At 46.8% G+C, this 26,433-nt stretch overlaps 1 protein-coding gene across 2 annotated transcripts in view; it reads left to right on the forward strand.

Annotated features, from left to right (window-relative positions):
• The window catches only part of LOC135913648 (calcium-activated chloride channel regulator 1-like), a 212,359-nt gene that overhangs the window by 96,063 nt on the left and 89,863 nt on the right, over positions 1 to 26,433 (forward strand). For both annotated transcript variants that reach the window (XM_070520909.1, XM_070520910.1), the window contains exons 5-6: positions 11,013 to 11,140; positions 15,731 to 15,845. In XM_070520909.1, the coding sequence (XP_070377010.1) occupies positions 11,013 to 11,140; positions 15,731 to 15,845 (243 nt within the window). The remainder of the gene's footprint in view (positions 1 to 11,012; positions 11,141 to 15,730; positions 15,846 to 26,433) is intronic.

Here is a 26,433-nt window from a genome sequence, read left to right on the forward strand (position 1 = left end):
GGTACGACGTCACGCTCTCGTTCGGCAGATGAATGCGGGATTGGAGCGCCCATTCGGCTCGTTCGTGGCGATCAGCATTGGTGTAGGTCTCCAGCAAGGCACGACGGAACTCGAGCCACGATTTGATGAGCCCTTCTCGGTTCTCGAACCAAGTGCGCGCACCGTCCTCCAAGCTGAAGTAGACGTTCCTTAACTTCGCCGCGTCGCTCCATTCGTTTACCTCGGCAACGCGCTCAAACTGGACTAACCAGTCTTATAAATCCTCGAAGATATCCCCGTGGAACACTTTCGGCTCTCGGAGATTCTGCCGGAGATACTGAGTTGCCGTTGTCGCCGTACCTTGCCTAGTGGTCGGTAGGGACGTCGATGTTCCTTCCATACCGGTGTGTGCTGGCGTCGATGTTGTTGCGTAGAGAGGATCAAGCTCCGGAGGCAATCCTCGGATTCTCCTTCTTGCACGGTGAACAGGGGTGTCCACTAGTATTGGGGGCGAGGAGTTAAGGAGACGCCATCTATCGGAAGCGCCTCGCTGGCATAGTATGAGAGGCCACGTGGCGTGCTTCTCATAGGTTTCGCTGTCAGCACTCACTGAAAACACCACGCGCGAGCTCTCCCGGACAGTTCTGTAAGTACTTTCGAAACGAGAGAAGTTTCTTACTATCTAAATAATAATCTTGGGCAAACTGAACGCACACAATCCTTTACAGACGCTATATCTTTACCGAATACGTACGTACAGTGAACGCCATTGTGCGCGGTCGCCGCGATGGAGTCTCCCGAACCGGCTTCTTGCGTGAAAGGTAGGTAAACGCTGAGATCAAACTATGTGAAATATGTTATTATAGTGTTTGTATAACCAGATGGAGTGTAATAGAACGAAGCCTCAATGCAGCGATCGCGCAGATTCGCAGCGACCGACTGCGCATCTGCATGCTTGTCCGCGCACTGTTCACTTTCTCCGCTCGCGCGTTTTCGCACCGTGCCATGAGCTTTAGGCCGCAGAATATGAGCATTTGACAGTATACAAGCAACCATTGTTGCGTGGGCGCTATCAGAGCTGTTTAAAATTATTTCTTTATAGAGACTTCGATGCCTACGGGGACTGTGACGTGCCGTCGCGACGATTCAATGTTTTTTTTTTCTTCTAAATTCTTTGACCTTTCAATATTATTTCTCAAGTTGCGTCGCACTGTATGTTTATCGGTGTTCTCAGCGCGCAATTTCCCGCTGCTCTTTTTTTATGCGAAGCATATTACTAGAGCTCAACCCAGCTCCTCAAGCGCGGCGGTGTCGCCTTCAATACCACGTGACACCGTGACGTCACGCAGAGGAGAAACGGTGCTCCAAATCGCGCCGTCGCTCGCGGCGTCGCCTTGAAGGCTCACCACGTGACACCGTGCCGTCATGACAGAGGAGAAACGGGGCTCCAACTCGCGCCGTCGCTCGCAGCGTCGCGGTGGTATAAAAGAAGCTGCGCTTGGCTCTGCTAGACACTCACGAGGTGAGATGCCTCCTGGAGACAGAGCTGCTCGTTGGAATGAGAAGCGAAGGCTGCGGCATGCTACAGAGACTGTTTCTAGGTGGCTTTGCTACGGTGCAGCGACTACGTGCCCCGCATTGGACGCGGTGAGCGTCGAGCAACGCAGCGTTCGGCGCGACAACGAAATGTGCGCCTGAGCAAGCGCCGCACGCCTGAACCGACGCCGAGGACACCGGTTTTCTGCGACACGAGCTCCTTAACGCTGTCGCGTTAAAATAAAAAGAATGCTTCGCATCCTGGGCTTAACCTTAGCTAAGCCACATCCACTTTTTGTAATCCAGTGCATTATTTCATAACACAAACATGACCATATGCCATGCTCCTTTAAAATGTGCTTCTTACCGCTGCCTTTCCACTCCAATGAACTTGCCAGTAAATATAGCATCGACAAGTTCAAAGACCAAACCGTCATGACATTAGTCGGGCAGCGGACTCGGCCGAGCGTCTCAGTGCGCGTTTTCAGAACATCGCAGACCAGACGCCGTAGCAGAAATCTTCCTCGCGTCTGTGCTTGCTACATACTCGAGTTGTAGCCGACGACTGTTTGCCGGTTTTATGTTTCGCGACCCAAGCTTTACGCAGCTTCTTGTCCTGCGGCTACGTGTGAATAAAGCTGACACCGGCCTCCGTTACTTGCGTCCGCCCCTGCGGCACCGAGCAGTAGCCTACCATGTTGCGCGCCTTCAAAGGCAGCCACTACCTATTGTAGTGCTTTCAAGCGTTTTAAAGGAGACACTCGAAGCGAGAAAATTTCGCCACTAAACGAGGACAGCAGCGTACAAGGGAATTTAAACTCGTTTTCAGCTCGCTTCGACGCGCCCGAAGCAGCTGACGCGGCCGCTATGTCCACGAGATCCCTCCTAGCACGTCACGCCGACAGTGGCGCTAGCTTTTCCAGTGGTTGAGCTCGAGGCCAATTGGGCTGGTACTCCTGCTACCAGGAGGGGTTTGTGGCATCGGATGAACCGTACCACGCACCTCCACCAGTTATGTCACGAAAAGACAATGTAAGATGTGCCTGGCGTGAGCGAGGCAGACAGTTGTACAAGATGGCGGGCAATAAATTCAAGCCGGTGTCCTCAGCTTCTACTTCTTATACTCCAGCGCCCGTCTCTTGCTTAGCGCACGTTCCAGTCCCAACTTCTTTTTTCAGCGCTGGCTCGTGACACCTTGCGGCAATATCCTAAGAAGCTGACAAACATAGACATCAAGAAAAAGACAGGGGAAATTACTTGTACTAACTTAATGAATTAAAGAAATGATAAAATAACGGAATTGAAAATGGATGAATAAGGAACTTGCACCAGATGGGGAATAATCCGACGTATTTCGCATTAGGCGTGCGATGCTCTACCAATTGAGCTACCGACATAAGTATTGAAGCTAGTGTTCCTCAAGCTTGTGGCTAAATTGCAGGATTGTTCTACCTACGTTTTTACCAAAATAACGATTTGTGCATTGACGTTCTGAAATTATTGGAACACCAATGCCTCACATCGTCCAGTTTCCAAGCGCACAACCAGAAATTGGCGCCATCCTCAGAATTCCTCCCCCCCGCCCTACTATCTATGAACCACGAAGTACACTACAAACCGTAATTTGCAATATGTGTGAAGTACTCACTGTAAGTGGTAATTAAAAACATATTTATCAGGACTGTTCGTGCAAATAATGGCCTCCAATAAGTCTGGCATCACTTAAGCAGTACAATTGCGGTGCATGGTGCAGGAGGTATTTGAAAAGCGTACGAAAAATAGCGATATTCAAATGTTTGGACACTTTCACCATTTTCTGCGCAACGAGGCATGATTGGCCTTTCATGGGCATCTACAGATGTCGTGTCTGCTTATGTTTTGATGTTTTTCTATTGCTACTGATAATTTCTAGATAAAAGGCTGATTGGCGACCAGAGACCGAAAGTGCAGCGATCTCTGCGACATCATGAAGCTTGTGATGATGGCAACGAAGTGATGCTTTTGTAACGGGTATAGCTCAGACGCCGCAAGTTAACGAAAGCGTTGGCACCACTTAGCTATGTCTGTGTCTTTCAAATTTTAAAAATCAGAACTAAACTATCATAACCAACTATAGTGCTAGTAATAAGGGAGGCACCTGTACTACGTCCTATACATGGAAGTCAACGAAGGGGAGACTAGACAGACTTCTTTCAGTGGCTTCGTTGGCACTTGGATATAGTTCGGTGTTTTTTGACCGCAATTGCACGCAACAGTTGCTTATATAGCTTCATTATTAAATGAAAAAAGTTTTAGTGCTTAGAAACTACAACATTATGAGATGCGGCTGCTAATGTGCTTGTGAGACCTTTTTTATTTTGTTTGTTTTTTCGGCTTTTTCTTGTGAAACCCGTCGCAAGTAGCCAAGGTGAATGCTGTTGGCGTGCAGCGAATAATGGGCGGAACGCCTAACGAAGCATAAACGCGCGGAGTGATAAATTTTCTCACTGAACATTCCCCGGAACTTCAGCAGCATTGACTGCTGTGTATGAAACGGGGTATATATCACTTGGACCAGGCTGCTGGCATTCATTGCTGCTACCCTGCTGCTGCCGCTGCGCTTCCTACGCGGCTTGCCCTAGGGACTAAGATCTCAGGCAATGGACACTGAACGCTTAATACAAGGTTCGATGTCTTTCCGAATGCGGCAAAACTTAGTTTCTTGTACTCTAAAAAAAAGAACACGCGATGTATTCTCCGCATAACACTGTGGCTTACGCATACATAAATCACACCGCTTTATAACACAAAGCACCGATATATTCGGCAAACAAAATGAAAAACGAAGACATACTTGGCAAATTAATATAACTGTCTTGCAGTAAGCACACCTTAACCACTACGGAGAGTTATTGCTTCTTGGATGGTAGAAAGAAAGGACAACATGACGCATGGCGTACGAGAGTAAAAGACTAAAAAGGATGCACAGGCACACATGCAGCGAGAAGATAGCCGGAAAAGTGCAAGCACATCCAGTGCGCATTCATACATTTGGAGAAATCACGAGCCCTTGCATAGCACTACTTCGGAACCGCCTTCAAATATAAAGGATGTGTGTCAAAGCTACATAGTGTTTAAAGCGCTCTAGAGATCTTAAGTACACAGATATGCGCTGAAATCTTTTTTGCCAGTTGATGCGCCCTTAGGTTCAGACTAGATCAAGAAATTAGATATAGGCAACAGGGTTAGAAAAGAAAACCACCATGGCATTTACACTCAACCCACACGACTTCTGACAATTTTAGAGCAAACCCTGTTTCGGAACTCTGACGGATTTCACTGACAGAGGCTGATTTTGGTGCCTTGGCAAAGAGCACAAACTCCAGAACTACAAACATTTATGTTCCCGATGGTGAGATTAAACCTCGCTCAGAAACAGAGGTGCCAGATACCCCAAGAACTGCGTCACAACCACACCTGCACTTTCATCGTACCAACACGAACTGCCTATTTGAAATGGACGCCACGTGTTTCACACTGCCTCGCACAGGTGCGCGTGAGCGGGCATGGGCGCACCCGAGTAGATGTGAGAGTGCTAGGTTCGGGAAACTGGTAGCGTCGTACTGCACTTCAATCTTGGTTCATTTGTGTCACCGCACCGAGTTTCCCGCGCAACCATGAACACGTGAGTTTTGCTTCTAACCATGAAGAACACTCGGTTTTTCTTGTGATTACGAACATCGCTGAGTTTGGATTGTAGCCATGATTAGCACTGAGTTTTGCTTGTAACGATGACGAATACTGGGTTTGCTTGTAATGATTAACAGCTTTGAGTTTTGCTTGTAACCATGAAGACCGCGTAGTTTGATTTGTAACCATCAACACAATGAGTATTGCTTTTAACCATGAACCGCACCCACCCTTCCTTGTAACCTTGAACAGCACTGAGTCTTGCTTGTAACCATAAAAAGCACTGAGTTTTGCTTGAAACCATGAGCCGCGCTCAGTTCGGCTTGTAGCAATGAATGGCACTAAGTTTTCCTAGTAATCTCGAACTACACTCACTTTTTCTTGTAACATTGAACAGCGCCGAGTTTGCCTTGTAACAAGGAACAGCACTGAGCTTTCCATTATTCCATGAGCAACGCTGAGTTTAGCTTGTAGCCATGAAAAGCACTGAGATTTTGTTGTAACCACGAACCGCAGTCTCGGTTTCTTGTAACCTTGAAAAGCACCTAGGTTTGCTTCTAACTATGAACGGCACTGAGTTTTCCTCGTAACCATGAAGCCACTGACTTTTGCTAGTTTCCACGAACAGCACTCAGTTTTGCTTGCAACTACGAAAAACACTGACGTTTCCTTTGAATCATAAACAGCACTGAGTTTTGCACGAAACCATGAGCAGCGCTAAGTTTGGCTTGCAACCATGAAGAGCATTGAATATTGCATGCACCCATATACAACACTCAGTTTTGCTTGTAATCCTTACCAGCACTATGTCTTGCTTGCAACCATGCACAGCACTCAGTTTGGCTTGTAGCCATGAACAGGACTCAATTTTGCTTGAAACCATGAACAGCACTGTGTTTTGGTTGCAGCCACGAATACGACTCATTTTCGCTTGCAACCGTGAAGAGCGCGGAGTTTTCCTTGTAACCACGAATAGCACTCATTTTAATTGTAACCTTAAACAACAGTGAGTGATGATCATGAACAGCGCTCAGTTTTTCTTGTACTATGAACAGCGCTGAGTTTGGCTTGTTACCTTGAGCAGCACTGAGATTTTCCCGTAACCCTGAACAATTCTGGGTTTCGCTTGTAACAATAAGAGCGCTGAGTTTTGCTTGTCGCGACGAATATTACTCAGTTTTGCAGGCGGCCCTAAACAGCACTGTCTTTTGATTGCAACCACGAGCAGCACTCACTTTTGCCCAAGTCTTTTCTGGCTCACGTCTTTTCTGTCTTTCTGTCTTTTGCCCATGTCTTTTCTGGGCCAACACATCGTTGCCAACGGTGTTTATCCACTGTGGCATAACATCGAGGCGATATTGGTTGCGCCGAAGCCAACATCGTTAACCTAGCTGAAATTTTTATTGTGCTCAAGGCAAGGCAAGCACTGTCAAGGCAAGCACTTTCATCCTATAATGAAATGCGCATGCTCCGGGTGATTCGCGCAGAATAAATGCAGCCACACTATCTTCAATAAAATATTCCATCGCTTGCACCTACCGATTCTGTTGTAGTTACCCGCGCTGCAGGAGTGTCGCTTGTAACCAGGAACACTGGTTTTTTTTTCTGAGCATGAACAACACTTCGTTTTCCTTGTACAGATAGACAGCGCTGTGTTTCGCTGGTAACAATGGACAGCATTCAGTTTCGCTTGCAAATAGAGATATCGCTGAGTATTGCTCGTAACTTTGAACAACACATAGTTTTTCAAGGAACAGTACTGAGTTTCACTTCTAACTATTTACAACAATAAGTTTTGCTTGTAATCATTCTCAAAAACAACTTTTGCTTGTAATCATCCTCAACAAGTTTTGCTTGTAATCATCATCAACAACAAGTTTTGCTTGTGATCATTCTCAACAACAAGTTTTGTTTGTAACCAAGAACAACACTGAGTTTTTCTTGTAAGCTGAACAGTCCTTAGTTTGGCTTTTAGCCATCAACAACATTGACTTTCCCTTGTAACCATGGATACCAGTGAGGTTTTCTTGTAGCCACGAATAGCACTCAATTTTGCTTACAACCATCAATTGCACAGAATTTTCTCTGTAACCATGAGCAGCACTGAGGTTTCTTTGTAACCGCGTACAACGACGCTGAATCAAAGGGCGAGTCCACTCGCACCTGAGTGGCTGGATGCATTCGTCACCAAAAGCTCATATATATATATATATATATATATATATATATATATATATATATTTATATATATATATATATATATATATATATATATATATATATATATATATATATATATATATATATATATATATATATATAATAGTGCCAATGTGGAATATAAAGGTTACGGTGATAACAGGTCGCCATTGGACAGGCCGGACAGGCCGCCATTGGAATATGAACCTGGCAACGTTTAACGCTAGCACGTTATCTAGTGAGGCGAGTCTAGCAGTGCTATTGGAGGAATTAGAGGGAAGTAAATGGGATATAATAGGGCTCAGTGAAGTTAGGAGGCCAAAAGAAGCATATACAGTGTTGAAAAGCGGGCACGTCCTGTGCTACCGGGGCTTAGCAGAGAGAAGAGAACTAGGAGTCGGATTCCTGGTTAATAAGAATATAGCTGGTAACATACAAGAATTCTATAGCATTAACGAGAGGGTTGCAAGTCTTGTTGTGAAACTTAATAAGAGGTACAAAATGAAGATTGTACAGCTCTACGCCCCTACATCCCATTATGATGACCAGGAAGTCGAAAGCTTCTATGAAGACGTGGAATCGGCGATGGGTAGAGTGAAAACTAAATACACTATACTAATGGGCGACTTTAATGCCAAGGTAGGCAAGAAGCAGGCTGGAGACAAGGCAGTGGGCGAATATGGCATAGGCACTAGGAATAGCAGGGGAGAGTTATTAGTAGAGTTTGCGGAACAGAATAATATGAGGATAATGAATACCTTCTTCCGCAAGCGGGATAGCCGAAAGTGGACGTGGAGGAGCCCGAAAGGCGAGACTAGAAATGAAATAGACTTCAAACTCTGCGCTAACACTGGCATCATACAAGATGCGGACGTGCTCGGCAAGGTGCGCTGCAGTGACCACAGGATGGTAAGAACTCGAATTAGCCTAGACCTGAGGAGGGAACGGAAGAAACTGGTACATAAGAAGCCGATTATTGAGTTAGCGGTAAGAGGGAAAATAGAGGAATTCCAGATCAAGCTACAGAACAGGTATTCAGCTTTAATTCAGGAAGAGGACCTTAGTGTTGAAGCAATGAACGACAATCTTGTGGGCATCATTAAGGAGTGTGCAATGGAAGTCGGTGGTAACTCCGTTAGGCAGGATACCAGCAAACTATCGCAGGAGACGAAAGATCTGATCAAGAAACGCCAATGTATGAAAGCATCTAACCCTACTGCTAGAATAGAACTGGCAGAACTTTCGAAGTTAATCAACAAGCGTAAGACAGCTGACATAAGGAAGTATAATATGGATAGAATTGAACATGCTCTCAGGAATGGAGGAAGCCTAAAAACAGTGAAGAAGAAACTAGGAATTGGCAAGAATCAGATGTATGCGTTAAGAGACAAAGCCGGCAATATCATTACGAATATGGATGAGATAGTTCAAGTGGCTGAGGAGTTCTATAGAGATTTATACAGTACCAGCGGCACCAACGACGATAACGGAAGAGAAAATAGTCTAGAGGAATTCGAAATACCGAAGGTAACGCCGGAAGAAGTAAAGAAAGCCTTAGGAGATATGCAAAGGGGGAAGGCAGCTCGGGAGGATCAGGCAACAGCAGAATTGTTGAAGGATGGTGGACAGATTGTTCTAGAGAAACTGGTCACCCTGTATACGCAATGCCTCATGACCTCGAGCGTACCGGAATCATGGAAGAACGCTAACATAATTCTAATCCATAAGAAAGGGGACGCCAAAGACTTGAAAAATTATAGACCGATCAGCTTACTGTCCGTTGCCTACAAAGTATTTACTAAGGTAATTGCAAATAGAATCAGGAACACCATAGACTTCTGTCAACCAAAGGACCAGGCAGGATTCCGTAAAGGCTACTCAACAATAGACCATATTCACACTATCAATCAAGTGATAGAGAAATGTGCAGAATATAATCAACCCTTATATATAGCTTTCATTGATTACGAGAAAGCGTTGGATTCAGTCGAAACCTCAGCAGTCATGGAGGCATTAAGGAATCAGGGTGTAGATGAGCCATATGTAAAAATACTGGAAGATATGTATAGCGGCTCCACAGCCACCGTAGTCCTCCATAAAGCAAGCAACAAAATCCCAATAAAGAAAGGCGTCAGGCAGGGAGATACGATATCTCCAATGCTATTCACAGCGTGTTTACAGGAGGTATTCAGAGACCTGGATTGGGAAGAATTGGGGATAAAAGTTAATGGAGAATACCTTAATAACTTGCGATTCGCTGATGATATTGCCTTGCTTAGTAACTCAGGGGACCAATTGCAATGCATGCTCACTGACCTGGAGAGGCAAAGCAGAAGAGTGGGTCTAAAAATTAATCTTCAGAAAACTAAAGTAATGCTTAACAGTCTCGGGAGAGAACAGCAATTTACAATAGGCAGCGAGGCACTGGAAGTCGTAAGGGAATACATCTACTTAGGTCAGGTAGTGACGGCGGATCCGGATCATGAGACGGAAATAATCAGAAGAATAAGAATGGGCTGGGGTGCGTTTGGCAGGCATTCCGAAATCATGAACAGCAGGTTGCCATTATCCCTCAAGAGAAAAGTATATAATAGCTGTGTCTTACCAGTACTCACCTACGGGGCAGAAACCTGGAGGCTTACGAAAAGGGTTCTACTCAAATTGAGGACGACACAACGAGCTATGGAAAGAAGAATGATAGGTGTAACGTTAAGGGACAAGAAAAGAGCAGATTGGGTGAGGGAACAAACGCGAGTTAATGACATCTTAGTTGAAATCAAGAAAAAGAAATGGGCATGGGCAGGACATGTAATGAGGAGGGAAGATAACCGATGGTCATTAAGGGTTACGGACTGGATCCCAAGGGAAGGGAAGCGTAGCAGGGGGCGGCAGAAAGTTAGGTGTGCGGATGAGATTAAGAAGTTTGCAGGCACGGCATGGCCACAATTAGTACATGACCGGGGTCGTTGGAGAAGCATGGGAGAGGCCTTTGCCCTGCAATGGGCGTAACCAGGCTGATGATGATGATGATGATGATGATGATGATGATGATGAGGTCATAGAGTTGCGCATGCCACCGTATGACTGCTTTGAGGCGTCTGAAGCTCACACGCTTTGGTGTAGCGCTAGGGAAATACAGCGCCCCTGAACTTCTCGCACCGGCCTTTTTACTTGTCGCGGCTGCACCAGATGGCTGTGGCAGTAGGAAATAAGGGTGGTAGGCGTCTTTAAAGCGCTTGCGCCACTGGACTCAACACATCAGCGACAAAGCAAATTATACATATAGGAAGTTATACTGCGGCTAAAGATGTGCTGTTTACAGGCTGCCTCACCTATAAGAATTGCACAGTAATATAAACGCTCTTCAAGCATCACCAACCACGAGCATTATTCTTTTTATATATATTTTCAATACTAACATTTTATAGGCGTTCCTCAGTTTGTGTAGAAAGACAATCATGAACGATGCTTTCTATGCAGTTGTTCATGCCGGGCAACAAAACAAAATACTCGTATTTGTGTTCATGTAAAGAAAGCATCGGAAATAAGCGAATGGTCATCACTTTGGAGGCGGTATTTTATAAACAATTGTGATGTCTCTTTCTTAAAATGGTTTCCCTCGTTTATAGGTGAATCATTTTTGCAACTGGGCGCAGGGAAGTCACAGACACAACAACTTAGCTCCTAACATGCACAATGACATCTGCAACGGCGAGTCTACATGGGACGTCATCAGAAGGAACAAAGACTTCATCGGGTACGCACCCTTCTTTTTTGCTGAAATGATCACTGAAGCAGCAACGTGGAAACTGGCCGCGTTGGAATTGGCGTATTCTTTTTTTATCAGCGGGGCAAGCCACGTCAACACAAAAACGACAAGGTGCTCCTCCTGTGGTCCTTTTTGTGCTCATTCAAAAATAAACCTTGGACGCCCACGCAAATCCAGCTTCAGCACAGTGGTTGTTGTGACCTCGTGGTGTCGAACTTTAGTATAACTGCAAATTTATACTCGTGCGAGTTTATCACAGCGAGCAGAAATTGCTATTGATTGCATTTTTAGGTGCCCTAGGTATCAACCTCAAACATTTAGGAAAGGACTCATTTTCACTCGCGAAAACGAGCAAGTCTATAATACTTGGAGCAAAGTTGAGGTGCCACCGTAGTTTCCAGCTTCAGACTGTAGGGGTTTGGAGTACGGGACTTCGGGATGGAAACCCAAAACTTGGGAAGGATTTATTCTACATTATATACAGGGGACGTGAGACGTCAATGTACAGTCGTGCAGACATTACGGGCCGGCAGCAACTCGGACGCTGCGGCCCGCGGCAAGGAGTTCGAGAGAGGTGAATCAGGGAATCAGGGCATGTCCCAGAATCCTCAGGTCTCTCTGGAAGGCTTCTTATAACCCTTCGAGCACTGCAAGTCACGTCATGTTTGACCAATGGGAGAGTCCACTCCGATGACGCCACTTTCAGCCAATGGTAGGCGCCCGTGTCGTGGGGTCACACCTGGCGGCTTGCTGCAGTCTTGCCTCGCAGACTGGCAATGCACTTCGAACAATGAGAAGGGGAGGGCTGCACCTGCTTCATTGTCGGATGCCCACCTGCTCCCGGTGACTCGGCTCCGCAGCGGTGGCAAATGCCTTCTTCAAAGACGAAGGGGGTCGATTGAGCTCCATTGTCCCAGGCCCCCTTCTAATCCCGGCGACGCACGAACTTGTTGCCTTAAACTTGTTTGCTCGGCCGCTTCTCTGGAATGCGCTTTCCTGCTTCTGCATTCCTCAATTATCTGTGCTGCCACTCGAAGCGGTTTGGGGAACTCGAAGAAGCCTCAGGAAATGGCGCCATATCTAACAAGACATGCAATTTGAAGTAATTAGCAGACCTATTTGTTCCGATTCTTAAGATGTGATTTAGGAAGTTCACACTTGTAACAGACGTAAAAATTACATACTTGCCTAACGCTTTCACCCCGTGAATATTTAACGTGGTCGAAAAAGTGCACATTGTATATATACAGCGTGCCCTAGCTAATTTTAGCCAGAGTTTAAAAATATGCGAATCCCACCTTTAGCTAGACAAAACCAAGGTAATGTTGTTTGCGGTCGCTTGGAGGTACTCAAATTATTTTTTTTTCATTCCGCCTAATTAGATCTATAGTCCGAATTAGTTAATCATCTTCCCAAATATTGACATTAGATAAGAAGTGTCAAATAGAAAATTGTAGGGTGACATCCGAAATTCCCGATACAGCTTTACGTCGCACAATACCTCCGACATAAAAATTTTTTTGAGCATGAAAGAAACCCGCAAATGCACACAATATTGAAGCGCGACTGGCCGGTCAAGACATTTTGCGTGTATATGCGGGCTTCATTCAAGCTCGGAAAAACACTTGTGTTACCCGTGCTGAGACAACAGAAAGCTGTATCGCGAATTTTTTTGTTGCTGTATAATTTCCACTTTGACACCAAGAAAGGTTCTCGCTGTCGCAAGAATTTCGCACAAGTGTTAAGACACCGTTTACCAAACGTGTACGAAATGGCAGTGGCTTACCTTGGCTGTGCCAGGACATACGTAGCGTGAGCTGAGGCAGGTCGCCCAGCCTCCTGGCGACGCCGCTTTGCTAGACGTTCCTCCCTTTGCTCCGGTGTATCCGCAGCACGTTTAGCCTTCTTCTGGTCGTTCTTCCTACGCTCAATCGCTAATTGCCAGGCAACTACTTCGGGATCCGATTAGTTAGGATTCTCCGCGTTCCTGCGCCGCTGAGCAGCAATTTCGCTCTCCTTCTCCATGCCTATACCACACGGGTAAACGCCCCGCTATATGTGTACCCCACTGGTACCTCTGCGCAAGCGCATAAAATGGGAGGCGCTAACAAGTGGCTCCGGTGCAGAATCAGACTTGTATACTGCGCAATGGAGGCGCACAGCTGGGCACTCGCCGGCGCCAGTGCGTCGGCCGTGGCTATGACGTCTTAGGAATGCGCAGACCGGCGAGGCGGCCGTGGCGGCGGCGGCTCAGGAGCATCATCTGCGCGCCGTGTGACGTCACAGCTCCTCGCACATGCGCCGCACGGCTCTCCAGGAGCCACGCGAAGCCGCTCAAGCTCGGCCAGTGTAGCTCACACTACAAAACCAATATCTTATGCAAGGACAGTACCTTATATTATTTTCACTTTATAAGCATTACTTGTTTGTAGATGCCGCTGTCGGCGACCTTTAATAGACCTTGAGCCATAAACCAGAGCCGTTATCCGGGCAAGTTGCAAGAACAGCGGTGATTCAGCAACCAGTGAAAAGAAAACGAGAATTCAAGCAACCATTCCTTATTACAGGAGCACATTACATGCCCTAGCTGCTGCACAAATGAGGTTGAGGTAGAAAAATATATTACTTCTGAGTTCTTCCTAATGTTTGTGGACAATATCGATTGAGGTGTACGTTCTAAAAAAGCTGATGTTTTACTTGTCATTTCCAATAGCGACATTCAAGAAGCACGTAGATAGAACCATACACTTCATTGCAATCTCTTTGCTCATTGTCATTCTCTGTTCCATTGAATGCCAACGGTTTGCGAGTTCCGCGGCGCAGTTTCTGCATCGCGTCCAAAGATGGCGCCACGTTGTGTGGCGCATTCCTCTTTTTGTCTTTTCCTTCTTTTTTTCTTTCTCTTGTTTTTTTATTGTTTATCCTCGGTAGGACATTATAATAGCAAGAGCTAGCAAGTGCCACCCACCACCCCGTTCCAAAGGGGACGCTCATAACATCCATCCATTCATCCTTCAGGCGCTTATCTGCTAGCGTCCACACGGACCAGTGGGCAGTGTAGATAGGTGCAGCGCGTTATGGTAGGCGTGTCGTTGAGAACGTGCTCTACACCCATTTTAAGATGGTGGCAAGTGTCATCCCAACAATTTGCTTTGCCGATTGCCACTTCATGCTTACATCTACTCTCGATTACGGGAGAGCCAGCATTTCTTTAAGCGAATGCACGGTTCGTCGGTCAAAGTAATGCGAAATAAATTATGCACATCCAACCTGTATCTTAATTGACGAAACATGAATTTAATAAGAGTGTTTAAGAGATGAGAAATCTTGAGCATTATAATGCACGCTTCTGCCACACAAACTATGTGAAATAAATGCTTCAAATACACCTTCTCCCACATAAATTGAACACCCGTATATATACATATAAGTATGCCATTGATATTGCTGGCACTTCCTGTGCGCAATGAAATGGTATTTTCTTGAGATAGACAGCATGAACCCCAGCCATAATTTAGTCTGTGTTGTTTCATTGCTTTATTACAATGAATCTTACCTGTAGTTTTCCTTCATATGACTGAACATTTAACGCATTGTACACTCTGTAGAGGTTATGTTTAAAAGCAATCCTATTGTGGTAATATGTGTACACGGTTATTATTTTTTCTCACTAATTGGTAACCTAAAGGTCTGTATCTAATTTTTATGCTTACATGTATGAGTGCAGTATTCGTTAATAGATGCGTGTCCGAAGCATGTTTTCAACGTTAAGCTCTATATTGCTTCCAAAGAACATGTCGGCCGCCTTTGTCAAGTTGCTTATTGAACTATACTTCTATGCACTCGCTCCCCAATTGTAATAAAATAATAATAGAGCGAAAATAACTTTAATATGTTGAAATATCCGAAACCCCACGCTTTTATGAAGCAATTTATTAACCACAATAGAACAGATTAAAAATCTGCCCAATGATTTGCACCATCGCGAGTAACTGCCTATCTGTGAAGACGGCCAGAGGCAGAGACCTCTACCACGTGACCCATGTGACCACGCATTATACCGTCTCCTCGATCGGCCCCTTTGCTATGACACTATGCTCGGGAGTCTAATTGCAATCTCAAGAGTAGCATGTAGGCTCTTTGTTGTATCCAGGGATGGTGCGAAGCATAGGTCATGCTTATCCTTGAAATAGTACAATACTACGCTACACCTCTTTACTCGCCAAAAAACTAAGCACATTCCAAAAAGCTGAAACCATAGAAAATGTAAACATAAACCAAGGAAATGCACAAAACCCTAAACCTTAAGAAAGTAGGCATAGGAAAGCGTTCTTTATTAAAGGAATTGCGCTCTTAATGACGTACATTCATTGCACTGAGGATGTGTAGGAATGATTTTTTGTCGCTGCGTAATTCCGTAGATAAGAAAAAGTTCTCTACAAACGGAGAAATTATGCCCGTGGGGCTCTCCATATACCCGCCCTGTCTTCACCTGTATTTGCATGTGAAATTCCTTAACAATTTCCATATATTTCTTTGGAAGTGACAAGTGCGCTGTGTCTGCAACCTTCCCTTCAGACTTCCTCCGCCCGACCTGACCAAGCCCATACTGGTGGAGTTTAATGAAATTCAGCAGAAACCTGGCAAAAGCATGCGAACTGTTCTTGTTCTTGACGTTTCCAGGAGTATGAAGGTAAGAGCCTCTGCTTCTTGTGCAGTTTCATAATTCTAACCGGCCGAAATATTACGCGAATGGAAAGAATTGCGTTCGAACCTCATAACTGACATACATGGGTAAGCGATGACGGAGCGGTAATTTCACGTCATGCAATGTTCTACTTATATGCAACTTTGAACAGCGCAGTTTATTGGGCAATCTTCTTTTGTGAGAATATGTAAAGTGGAGGCTTTACAAACCTACCTCATAGATTATTGCTCTGTGCAATACACTACGAAGTCATACGCGCTGTCAGACAACTTCTTCTTTCTATAGCTATCACAATAACGTCTACGCAGACAAATCAACCGCACTCATCGGTACCAAGAATACGTAAAGCAGTGGGTCCAAAGTTTTCCGGCAGCCAGCCTACCACTTTAAACCACTGCAACAAGCGCGGTGAGCCGTGGTCACGTGATCTTGCCTACGACCTTAATCTCTGTAGCGCCGGCTTCAATAGTGGAGCAATTCTAGGCTAATTATTCCATTCCGAGGGAAGAAAACGAAATGCGTCCATGTACTTCGACGTGAGATTGCGCCCTTGCCTAAAGTTTCAGAAAGTTCACAAACCTTCTCGGAGCTGACGGAAAGGTATTAGAGCACAGCTCCTATGCGCCTGTGCTTGCGTTGAGCGACAGCGTGCCCCGTCGGCGTTATACCTCGTAACCGAGCGAACGAGCAGAGCGAAACGTGAAAGCGAACGCAGAGCGTAGCGTTGAGCATGAGTGCAGAGAGAAAAGTGGGGGAGGAGGGTATGGTGAAAGCAAGAAGCTTAAAGTGGAGGACGAGCGGAGGGAAAATAGCCTACGCAGGAGCTGAGTGGCCGGCGTCCAAGGCATCCACCGCCACGTGGGTGAACCCATCTGCGCTTGGGAGGGAGCGCCAGGGTGGCGTGCGGTGGGGAAGGCTACGCTTGTCCACGGCGTCAGCTGCTCAGGTCAGGCCGAAGTACTAGCGTGTGAACGAGGATCACAGCTCCAGCAAGGGGCGATGGCGAGCGGCTACGAGAAAGGCTCGGCATGGCATTCCCGACGGTGTTGTCGCCGCTGACACATGGTAGCACGATTTCCCCCCTGATGAACGCGTCGTCTGTATGAAAAAAAGAGTGCGACTCACAGCGTGTTGGCTCTATTATGAACCATGTACATATTGACACAACTATATTTAGCAAAACCATATTGCAACGGGTATACGCCTGTGGGGACGACGCTGAAGTAGCGCGGATTTTTAGGTGAAGCGGGGAATACGAAGAAGACGTTGTTGTTTTTCCCTTGGACGACTGTGAGAGTGCGTTTCTTGGTGGTGCTGCTATGCATACTCGTCGATCCGACGTCGTTACACTGGTGCAGGTGTGGGGTATCGATCCCAGTACCTCTCGCAACTATACAAATGACACAACTATATTTGGCAGACCCAGACAAGCCAGAGGAAAAAAAAGCTGCGATATGTCTTGCGAGGAGTGACGGAGCAACTGTTTGCCGGCCTTGTGAGAAATCCACCGACAACAGTGGGCCCAGTTCACAAAAGAGGCTACAGTCATTGAACGGGCCTTGCAGCAACAATACCGCCAGCATGACATGAGCAACTCCGTGGCGAACACTTCCGTACTGGCTGCGAGTAACGACATGTCTCTGTATGAAGTGCGAAAGGTGGTGCGAGAAGAGCTTCGGGAGCTCGGCTTTGTAGTTGCGCCTACGCAACCAACGCCAGCGTTATCTTTTGTTGCTGATGTAGTCCAGGAGGAAGTCCGGCAAGCTTTTTGAGCGCCAGACTGTGGGAACGTTCCGCGGCGCCTCACTTATGTGGAGGCTGTTCGCCGTCCACTCAACGCAACTTCAACGCCGTTGACACCGATAACTACCCGCTAACCGACACTGCCGATCATGCCAGCACAAACAACGCCATATTTTCGACATGCGCACACCACTCCTTGGCTCTGTGGAGAGTTGCCGCCGAACTATCAGTGTCGGAAAACCGATTTGTGGCGCACGTGCGACCGTCGACCAGTGTGCTACCATTGTAGTTAAGCTGGACACGTCTATAGAGTTTGCCACAAATGAAACATCTATCGTGTAGCTCAACATCCAAGCTTTTCTGCTAACTATGCTTATTCTCCGTACGACGGTCGACGCGCTTACAACGACGGTCCTGTGAACAGTCAGCCACAAAATACGACGACTCCCCGACCATGTTCTTCTTCTCCATCTCCGGCGCACTACAATTCGCAGTTTCGCCTACGTCACTAGGGGCAGATCCCTTAGCCCTCGACGGGGAAACTAGCCGCAGCGACCTCCGGGGGTGAGGTTGCCAATACTCGAACTGCTGCACATCCCCCGTTATCGACGAACGACGACGTGAAAACTACATTGACGAAGAAGATGCCCAGCACAACGACGAATAAGACGGATAGAAGTACGAAAGACGTAACTGACATCGTCAGCGCCGAGCTCATCGTATGCATTGACGGCCACGAAATAGCCGCTCTGGTTGACACTGGCTCTCATTTTTCAATCCTAAGCTTACAGGTCGCTGTCAAACTAAGGAAGGTGAAGACACCATGGCACGGGCCCAACACAAGAACCGCCGGAGGTCAGTTGATGACACCTGTCGGGAAATCCGACTTTTACTCGCCGGTTCAACCTTCGTCGTCACCCTATTCATCCTTACTGAGTGTTGTGAAGAACCTTTATTGGGCATGGATTTCCTATGGGAGTACTGTACCGTGATTAACATCCATCACAGAAGCGTTACATTTGCCGCGAGTTCGGATAATGTCACCTACAAGAAGCCACAACAACCTCGCTTACGTATTGCCGCGGACGGCGTCATACTTTTGCCGCGGAGTTGCTCTCTCGTACAGGTGCGCTGTGACAGTCTGCAAAATGGGACTGGAGTAGCTGAACAAATCAGTGCGCTAGCACTGAATTGCGGTGTCTCCATTGCCAGAGCACTTATCAATGTAATCGACGGAGGCGCCGAACTCTTGCTGACGAATTTTAGTAAGGAGCGCCGACACATCGTTAGAGGCACTGCTGTCGCCTATTTCGACGAAGTGACAGAAATACAAGACTGTCAGTTTGCGCAGGTGTCGGCCTCTACAATCCACACATCTGCGCCTATTGTCGACGTTAATCCGACGTTAACCGCCGTTGAGCGGAACCGTCTTCTTGATCTCATAAATCAGTACCAGGGCTGTTCTCCTCTGCGTCAAGAGTTGGTCAAACGCCACTTACCAAAAACCGCATCATTACTGATGTCGACGCAAGGCCCATCCGACAAAACCCTTATCGTGTTGCCCCAAAGGAACGCGAAGCAATACAAAAACTAGTGAAGACGATGCTGGAAGATGGCATTATTCGACCATCTAATAGTCCTTAGGCATCACCTGTAGTTTTAGTCAAGAAGAAGCACGGTAGCCTGCGCTTCTGCGTCGACTATCGGAAGCTCAATCAGGTCACAAAAAAAGGACGTTTATCCACTGCCACGTATTGATGATTCCTTGGATAGGTTGCGAAACGCGCGCTACTTTTCCTAAATGGACTTGGAAAGTAGTTATTGGCAGATCGAAGTGGATGAGAGAGACCGTGAGAAAACAGCCTTTGTGACGCCTGACGGACTTTATGAATTTCAGGTACTTCCTTTCGGTTTGTGTTCGGTGCCAGCAACAATTCAGCGTCTAATGGACACTGTGCTCTCCAGACCTAAATGGCAAACATGCCTGGTGTACTTGGATGACGTGATTGTTTTTTCCGCAACGTTCGAAGAACACTTACGAAGGCTGAAAACTGTTTTTGAAGCGATATGCTCTGCCGGTCTCACTTTGAAGCCTGAGAAGTGCCATTTTATTTTTCATGAGCTCCAGTTCCTGGGTCACGTCGTCAGTAGCCGAGGAGTCCGACCTTATCCGGATAATATTGCCGCTGTCACTAATTTTCCGATTCCATCAGACAAAAAAGCCGTGCGACGTTTTCTAGGACTCTGTGCATATTACCGGCGATTTATTGCGAATTTCTCGCGTATCGCATGGCCGTTAACACAGCTCACCCGAGAAGATATGCCTTTTACTTGGGGCGAAGACCAGCCGCGGGCATACCACGAGCTGCGGAAACGCATGCAATCGCCTCCCATATTAGCACACTTCGATGAGGAAGTCCCGACGATATTGCATACAGACGCTAGTAATGTCGGTCTAGGGGCGGTGCTAGTACAATGGCAGGGCGACAGCGAAAACGTGATTGCTTACGCCAGTAGGACACTATCCCGGGCCGAATCTAACTACTCCATCACTGAAAAAGAATGCCTCGGAATGGTATGGGCAGTTCTGAAATTTCGTCCGTATTTGTATGGTCGGTCTTTCACCGTCGTTAGTGATCACCATTCCCTCTGCTGGCTCAATGATTTGAAAGATCCTTCCGGCCAGCTCGCAAGCTGGAGTATTCGACTCCAAGAGTTCGACTTTGTTGTTCCATACAAGTCGGGAAAGCGGCATGCAGACGCCGACTGCCTTTCTCGGTCTCCTGTTGAGCCGGCAGCACAAGATGATGACGACACGGCTTTTCTGGGACTCGTGGATACTGCCGATCTTTCACGCCAGCAACGGGATGACATTGAATTGCTGCCGCTTATTTATTACCTCGAAGGACGAACCAACAGTGTGCCGAGACCCTTTGCAAGAGGGGTGGCATCATACTGCTTGCGTCGCAACGTCCTTTATAAGAAGAACTTCTCGCCTAGCGGCAGCAACTACTTCCTTCTTGTTCCATCACCGCTTTGACGTGAAATCTTACACGCCTGCCACAACGAGCCGACTGCTGGGCACTTCTGCTGCACTTGCACATTGGCACAGATTTGGCAGAATTACTACTGGCCGAGGCTTACTCCGGTCGTTAAACGTTACGTTCAGACATGTCTGGATTACCAACGTCGTAAACCGCCATTCGTCAAACCAGCCGGCTTACTGCACCCTGTTGACGTACCGGCCACACCATTTGCACAAGTAGGCATGGACTTTCTGGGCCCCTTCCCAACGTCTACTACTGGTAATAGGTGGATAATCGTCGCCACGAATTATCTCACTAGATGTGCCGAGACAAGTGCTCTGCAACGGGCAACAGCAGATGAAGCGGCACGATTTCTTCTGGAATCCATCCTTCTAAGGCATGGCGCTCCCACAGTAGTCGTCACGGACAGAGATACTGCGTTCATGGCCCACTTTTTCGATATCGTTCTACGTCTAAGTAGTACCGCCCACGGGAAGACAACAGCGTATCACCCTCAAAGAAACGGACTGACAGAACGACTCAATAGAACATTGGAAATTGGACAATAGGACATTTAGAGCATAGGAACTGGGACGAGGTTTTACGTTATGTCACCTTCGCGTACAATACGGCTCGTCAAGAGACCACTCGCAAGACGCCCTTCAGTCTCGTATACGGCCGTGAGGTTACAACTTTAGACGCAATGCTCCCTCATGAATAATTTGACGACAAGGGGGCGGGTGCTGAAGAGATAACACACCGAGCAGAGGCAGCTAGGCAGCTTGCGCGTCTGCGAATCGGCGAACAGCAGGACTGTGACACCTTTCCTTCTCCACTTTGATACCAAGTGACTCAGGGCCTCTTTATGTGTGGAACGTGATAGAATTCCAAAATCCCCGACTAGTTTCGACGCTTCCCGTGGACTGCAGCTTATGTAGCCGTCACGTTTGCAGGAATACGCTGGTGCCAAAAGCTTTGAAAGAAGGCGAATTTTCAATTAAAATCGCGACCTCCTGCTTGCGCCGCGATGCGGCGGTGGCGAGCGTCATCTGAAGTTGTTGCAAGGAAGTGGGTGCGCCGTTCCGTGGCTTCCGCGATTTGAGCGCGCTGAAGCAATCAGCGCCCTATGAATTGTAGAAACACTGGAAAAGGGGCTTGTGTTTGAGTTTCCGCGTAACAAAATTACATTTTCTTGTATATTCAAAATAGAATCCGACAATATCCTGTCTTTATGTTGTATTAAGACAGTACTTGACGATTTTCTGACGCATGTTACTTTGAGCATTTCGATTATTTCAGTAACCCTCCGCGACACGCGGAGAGCCTGCGTGGATGTTCGGAATAACGTTTCGCCAAGCGACGTCCGACGCCGACATCGTATCTTTTGCAACACGGGGCCCTTAGATGTGCCCCTGAAACAAAGACGCCCGAATACACCTGTCTCGAGTACACATTTCGCTTACTCGTCTAATATTCCTCCGAAAACAGCTGTTGTCAGCATTACCCAAATGCCAGCAATCTTTAAGAGACGCAACCAATCTACATTAGATGAGTGGTAGCACAGAATGCGTCATTTGTCTTGTGTGTAAAAGTGAAGGGTTGGCGGCTGGTTTCACGATAAGACACGAAGAGACAGAATACCTCGTATTTACTTATTGCTACGTAAGAGAGCTTAAATTTTTACGCGCAAGCCTATATAGCACGTCAGTGAAAAAGGCCACGGGATGTTTGAAGCCGCGAAGATAGCTAGCGCCGGAGGAGGAAGGTGTCTGTAGGTGGAGAGAAGCAAAGCGGGAAGGAAAAAGAGCAGAAGCGTCGCGGGGGAGGAAGGTGGGCGGACGCGCGCCGGGTTAACCTCCTCTCCCAGTTTCTACGGGTGCTGTGAGCTGTATGGTCAGTGAAAGCCTGCGAGGGTCTCGCGCGTGCAAGGGAGGAAAGCTGGGAGGAGGCGTCCCCCAGGAAAGTAGCAGGTTTGGGCGTTCTGCTCCGACGGCTGTTGGGTATTGCGTGGCCGGGATAGCACCATCTTGAAAGCGATCAGCGATGCGGTCAGTCTTCGTGTCTGAGCGCATCGAGGGCCAACCGCTTAGTGTGCGCTATGGCACCCATATGCCTGCATGTCACTCCCGTTCTTTACGTAAATTATCACTGAATTTTTCTGTTCCCATTTTAGTTCTTTTTAGTGGTACATGATAAGCGTGGTCACAGGACTCTTGCTGTGCCGGAAGCGGATGTAGCCTGCAGGCTTTGTGTTTAGATTGAGATTACGAAGAACAAGGCTTTACTATTATTGAGGCAGTTGTTATGAATTTATAAAAGCTCGAAAACAATTCCATGGTATTGTAACTAATGCTGATGAAGAACGAACTGCTGTTTATAGACACCAGTAGAAGGTAGCGCCCATGCATATTGTGTCACGGTATTCACAGAGAATTGAGCACGTTTCTATGTAGGTCTGAATTATTCTTTGTAGTCTGGTCAGCTGCGTGGGCAAGCATAATTTATTGGTAAAATTTAATATTTCGTCATTTAGTTAGGCATCGTAGTGGAGGTCTCTGCAAATATTTTGCCAGCTGTGATTCACATCACACGATTCACGTCCACATGATTGATGGCACACCTTTGTGATTGCCAGAGAAGCCTTATTGGCACTTTTTTATGGAAACTTGTTCGAATACAGCTCTGTGGGTACATGGTAAATGACAACAACCACCTGGCATCATAGACACGACTTCATTTTGTGCTGATTTCAATGTCATGGCTACGAGCTACAGCGCCGGTGTTCGGTATCGCGTTCTCACAATGTTGCGGAATATGCGTGACGTTACATTATGCGAACCTAACGAATGAGCTGTTTGGTCCAAATGTAGGAGGCTCACACTGGACCTCTTCGAATTTTGGAGTTGTCGCAGCATGGTGGCAGCCAGACCGCTGCCATTCCTGTCCTGATAAGAAGTTACGTGGGTTGGGATTCCATATCAACCCGAAGCTGCACAATATTTGCAAATTCAAACGCCGGGACAGATGGCTGCGACATAAACGTAAACAAGCTATCAGCCCTGGCAGTGTCCGGCCTGGCCTGCGCATGCTCGCCGTTGTCAGCCCTTTTAATTGCCGGCTCTAATATATATAGTGGCTTTCGGGATTACAATAACTTCTGCGAGATTTCGCACGACTAGGTACAAGACGCGCACAGGGCGCGTCAGCTTGCACAGGGCAACAAGCGCCCTCCGACGCGTCCGATGCCAAGACGAGAAATCGCACGTAAGCGATTCGTCGTGGATGCCTGCTCGCAGCCATAACCTCCGCTACCGGTGACACTGATGAACTGGCATCTGGTCATCAACGGGCAAGACGCGGAAAAGAAGGATATAAAGTAGGTAGGTCTGAAAAGCACAAACCTTCTTGGCGGCCTGTTTGAATTCGTATTCAGAAAGTTTTCTTTTTCGGCTGATGGCGCTTCTCTTGATTTCCTCTGCTGAGGAGCTGGGGCTGCGGTTCGCACAGGAAACTTCACGCTGCCTATCACCGTCAAAACGTTTCACACAACAAATAGTATCGGTTGAACATCATAGCAGCAAGATATTTGATAACAGTGCTGAGTAAATGAAACGCGATACTCCGAGTGCAAGGCAGACGGCGCTTCTTGCGCCACCCGTGAGGTCTCATGGACGCGAGCTGGTGCATTGCGGTATACGCTGAGGCTGACAGGGTTGGTGTCACAGGAAATCTGCGTCCGGCTGACAGTCGTTTGGTCTGGACTTCGCGTTAGCTTCACCGGAGCGCTGGGAGCCATGGTTTATATGGTTTATATGGCGCGCTGGTCTTCCATGGCGCTCAAAGAGGATATGCCGCTGTCGTACTTTGGCGAAAGGGTGGTTGTGCGCGCCTTACGAATGATTTTAATGCCCGTGTACGGGATATGCTACCATGGCGTCATGTTTCAGAGCAGCGTTAAGGTGGTCACAGCATAACGCGTTCTGAGGATAACGATAACAATTGGCGCATATAACCATTTGAGGGACTTCAAATAAAAAATAAACAGAAGCAACGCAGAGGAAAAGCACAAAACGAATGGAATAGGTAAACACGAGACGGTGAGCGCTTTAAGCATGCGCCCTTTTGCCCACGGTTTTGTTGCTTGCCACTTTGTCGGTGGCTGAATACTTCATTAGGTCGGATCGAGCGCTCACCACGGCCAACATCCGCCGAGGCAGGACTCTAAACAGAAACGCTGGTGAACGAGGAGGCTGTGGCGTTGCGCTGTTGGCTTCGAAGCTCCGCTCCCCTCATTCCCGTGACAAACGTATCAGTGACAAACGTAACTTCATTTTCATAGACGTGAAGGAGGAAATATTCAGCGAGTGGATATGACCAGACGGTTTTCCATCAGCGTTTGGAGAGACATATAGAGGGCGCACTCGAGCTGTAGAGTAGACGGAATAGGCTAAACTGAAGCCCGGTCCATGTGGCAGTGTCGGTGACACATTTTCTGGAGCAAAGATGTATAATGGCACTACACTGGCAACCGCAAGGCGCCTACATGAATGTGATGGAAAATGTATGCGGAGCCATAAATGGTCTCGGTCTTTTAGACCGCGTCACGGAGCCTCCGTAGATCAATTTTCGGCAGCCATTGACGCAGAGAGAAATCGTCTGGCGCGTACTGACCTCGCCGTCCGCCTGTTCCGCAGCTTGTCCCGCCGGAAGGTGGCCGTCGTGGCTGCTTGAGCTGGCATTATGAAGTCCCAGCATACCATAAGGCCAAAGCCAATTGGACAGATCTAGCGTGCATATAGCCTCAGCTGAGGGAAATCTTACAGCGAAGCTGTGTATAGCTACACTCTGGCGGTGGTCGATGTACGTCCGCCTAGGCGTCACGTTAACCCAAAAATTTTTTTGTCTCCTGTTTCTCGCGAATGGCCTTTAGCTCTCAATCAAATTTACGTATTTTGAAAGAAAGATCTTACCGCAATTGTTTGCAAAGACATATCTATCATTACGCCAAGCTTCATTTGCTTGTTATAATTATAAATTCAGAGTGAAGTTCCAAACGTTACAGAATTCACATCTGCTATGCATTTAATAATTTATTTACATTACCCCTAAGGGCCATCATGCGGGGGTATTACATTGCGGGGGACAAAAACATGAAATACACAAAAGAAATAAAACTACATGAAATAAACACCACACACAAGGAACATAATATAAATAGATATTTACAAGGGGTATGTGCACTTAGTCAAGGAAACAATAATTTTTTACATTATATTTATTTATTTATTGATACTGCAATCCCCACCGGAATTTTAGCAGGGTGGGTTACAATACATGAGAGAAAATACAACATAATGGCAAACGAAATATATGTACATGCCTAGGTCACAGTCAAGAAAGAGTAAAAGGAAAATTAAGCAAAACATTTATCAAATGTGCAAATGAAATAGATGAACACTCAACATATAAATCATATAGACAATCACTATAATATAACCAATTATGTTTCAGCCATCAAGAAAGGATGCGAAAGCTGACAAAGAGTCTGCTTGAACGATACAGCTGCTGAGATTATTCCAGTCTCTGACTGTTCGTGGAAAAAAATGAATACTTGAAAGAGTCATTATGAGAACGAAAAGGTGTTATTGTTAGCTCATGTCTTTGGCGTGTCGAATAACCGGAAGAAAATGTAATCCATTCGCTAACGTCGACTTTAGAGTGCCCCTTAACTAACTGATACAAAACTTTTAGTCGCGATGAGCGGTTTCTATCGGATAACGGGATTAGGTTAGCGCGAGCTTGTA

This window comes from Dermacentor albipictus, chromosome 6, assembly GCF_038994185.2.
Source record: "Dermacentor albipictus isolate Rhodes 1998 colony chromosome 6, USDA_Dalb.pri_finalv2, whole genome shotgun sequence".
NCBI lineage: Eukaryota > Metazoa > Arthropoda > Arachnida > Ixodida > Ixodidae > Dermacentor > Dermacentor albipictus.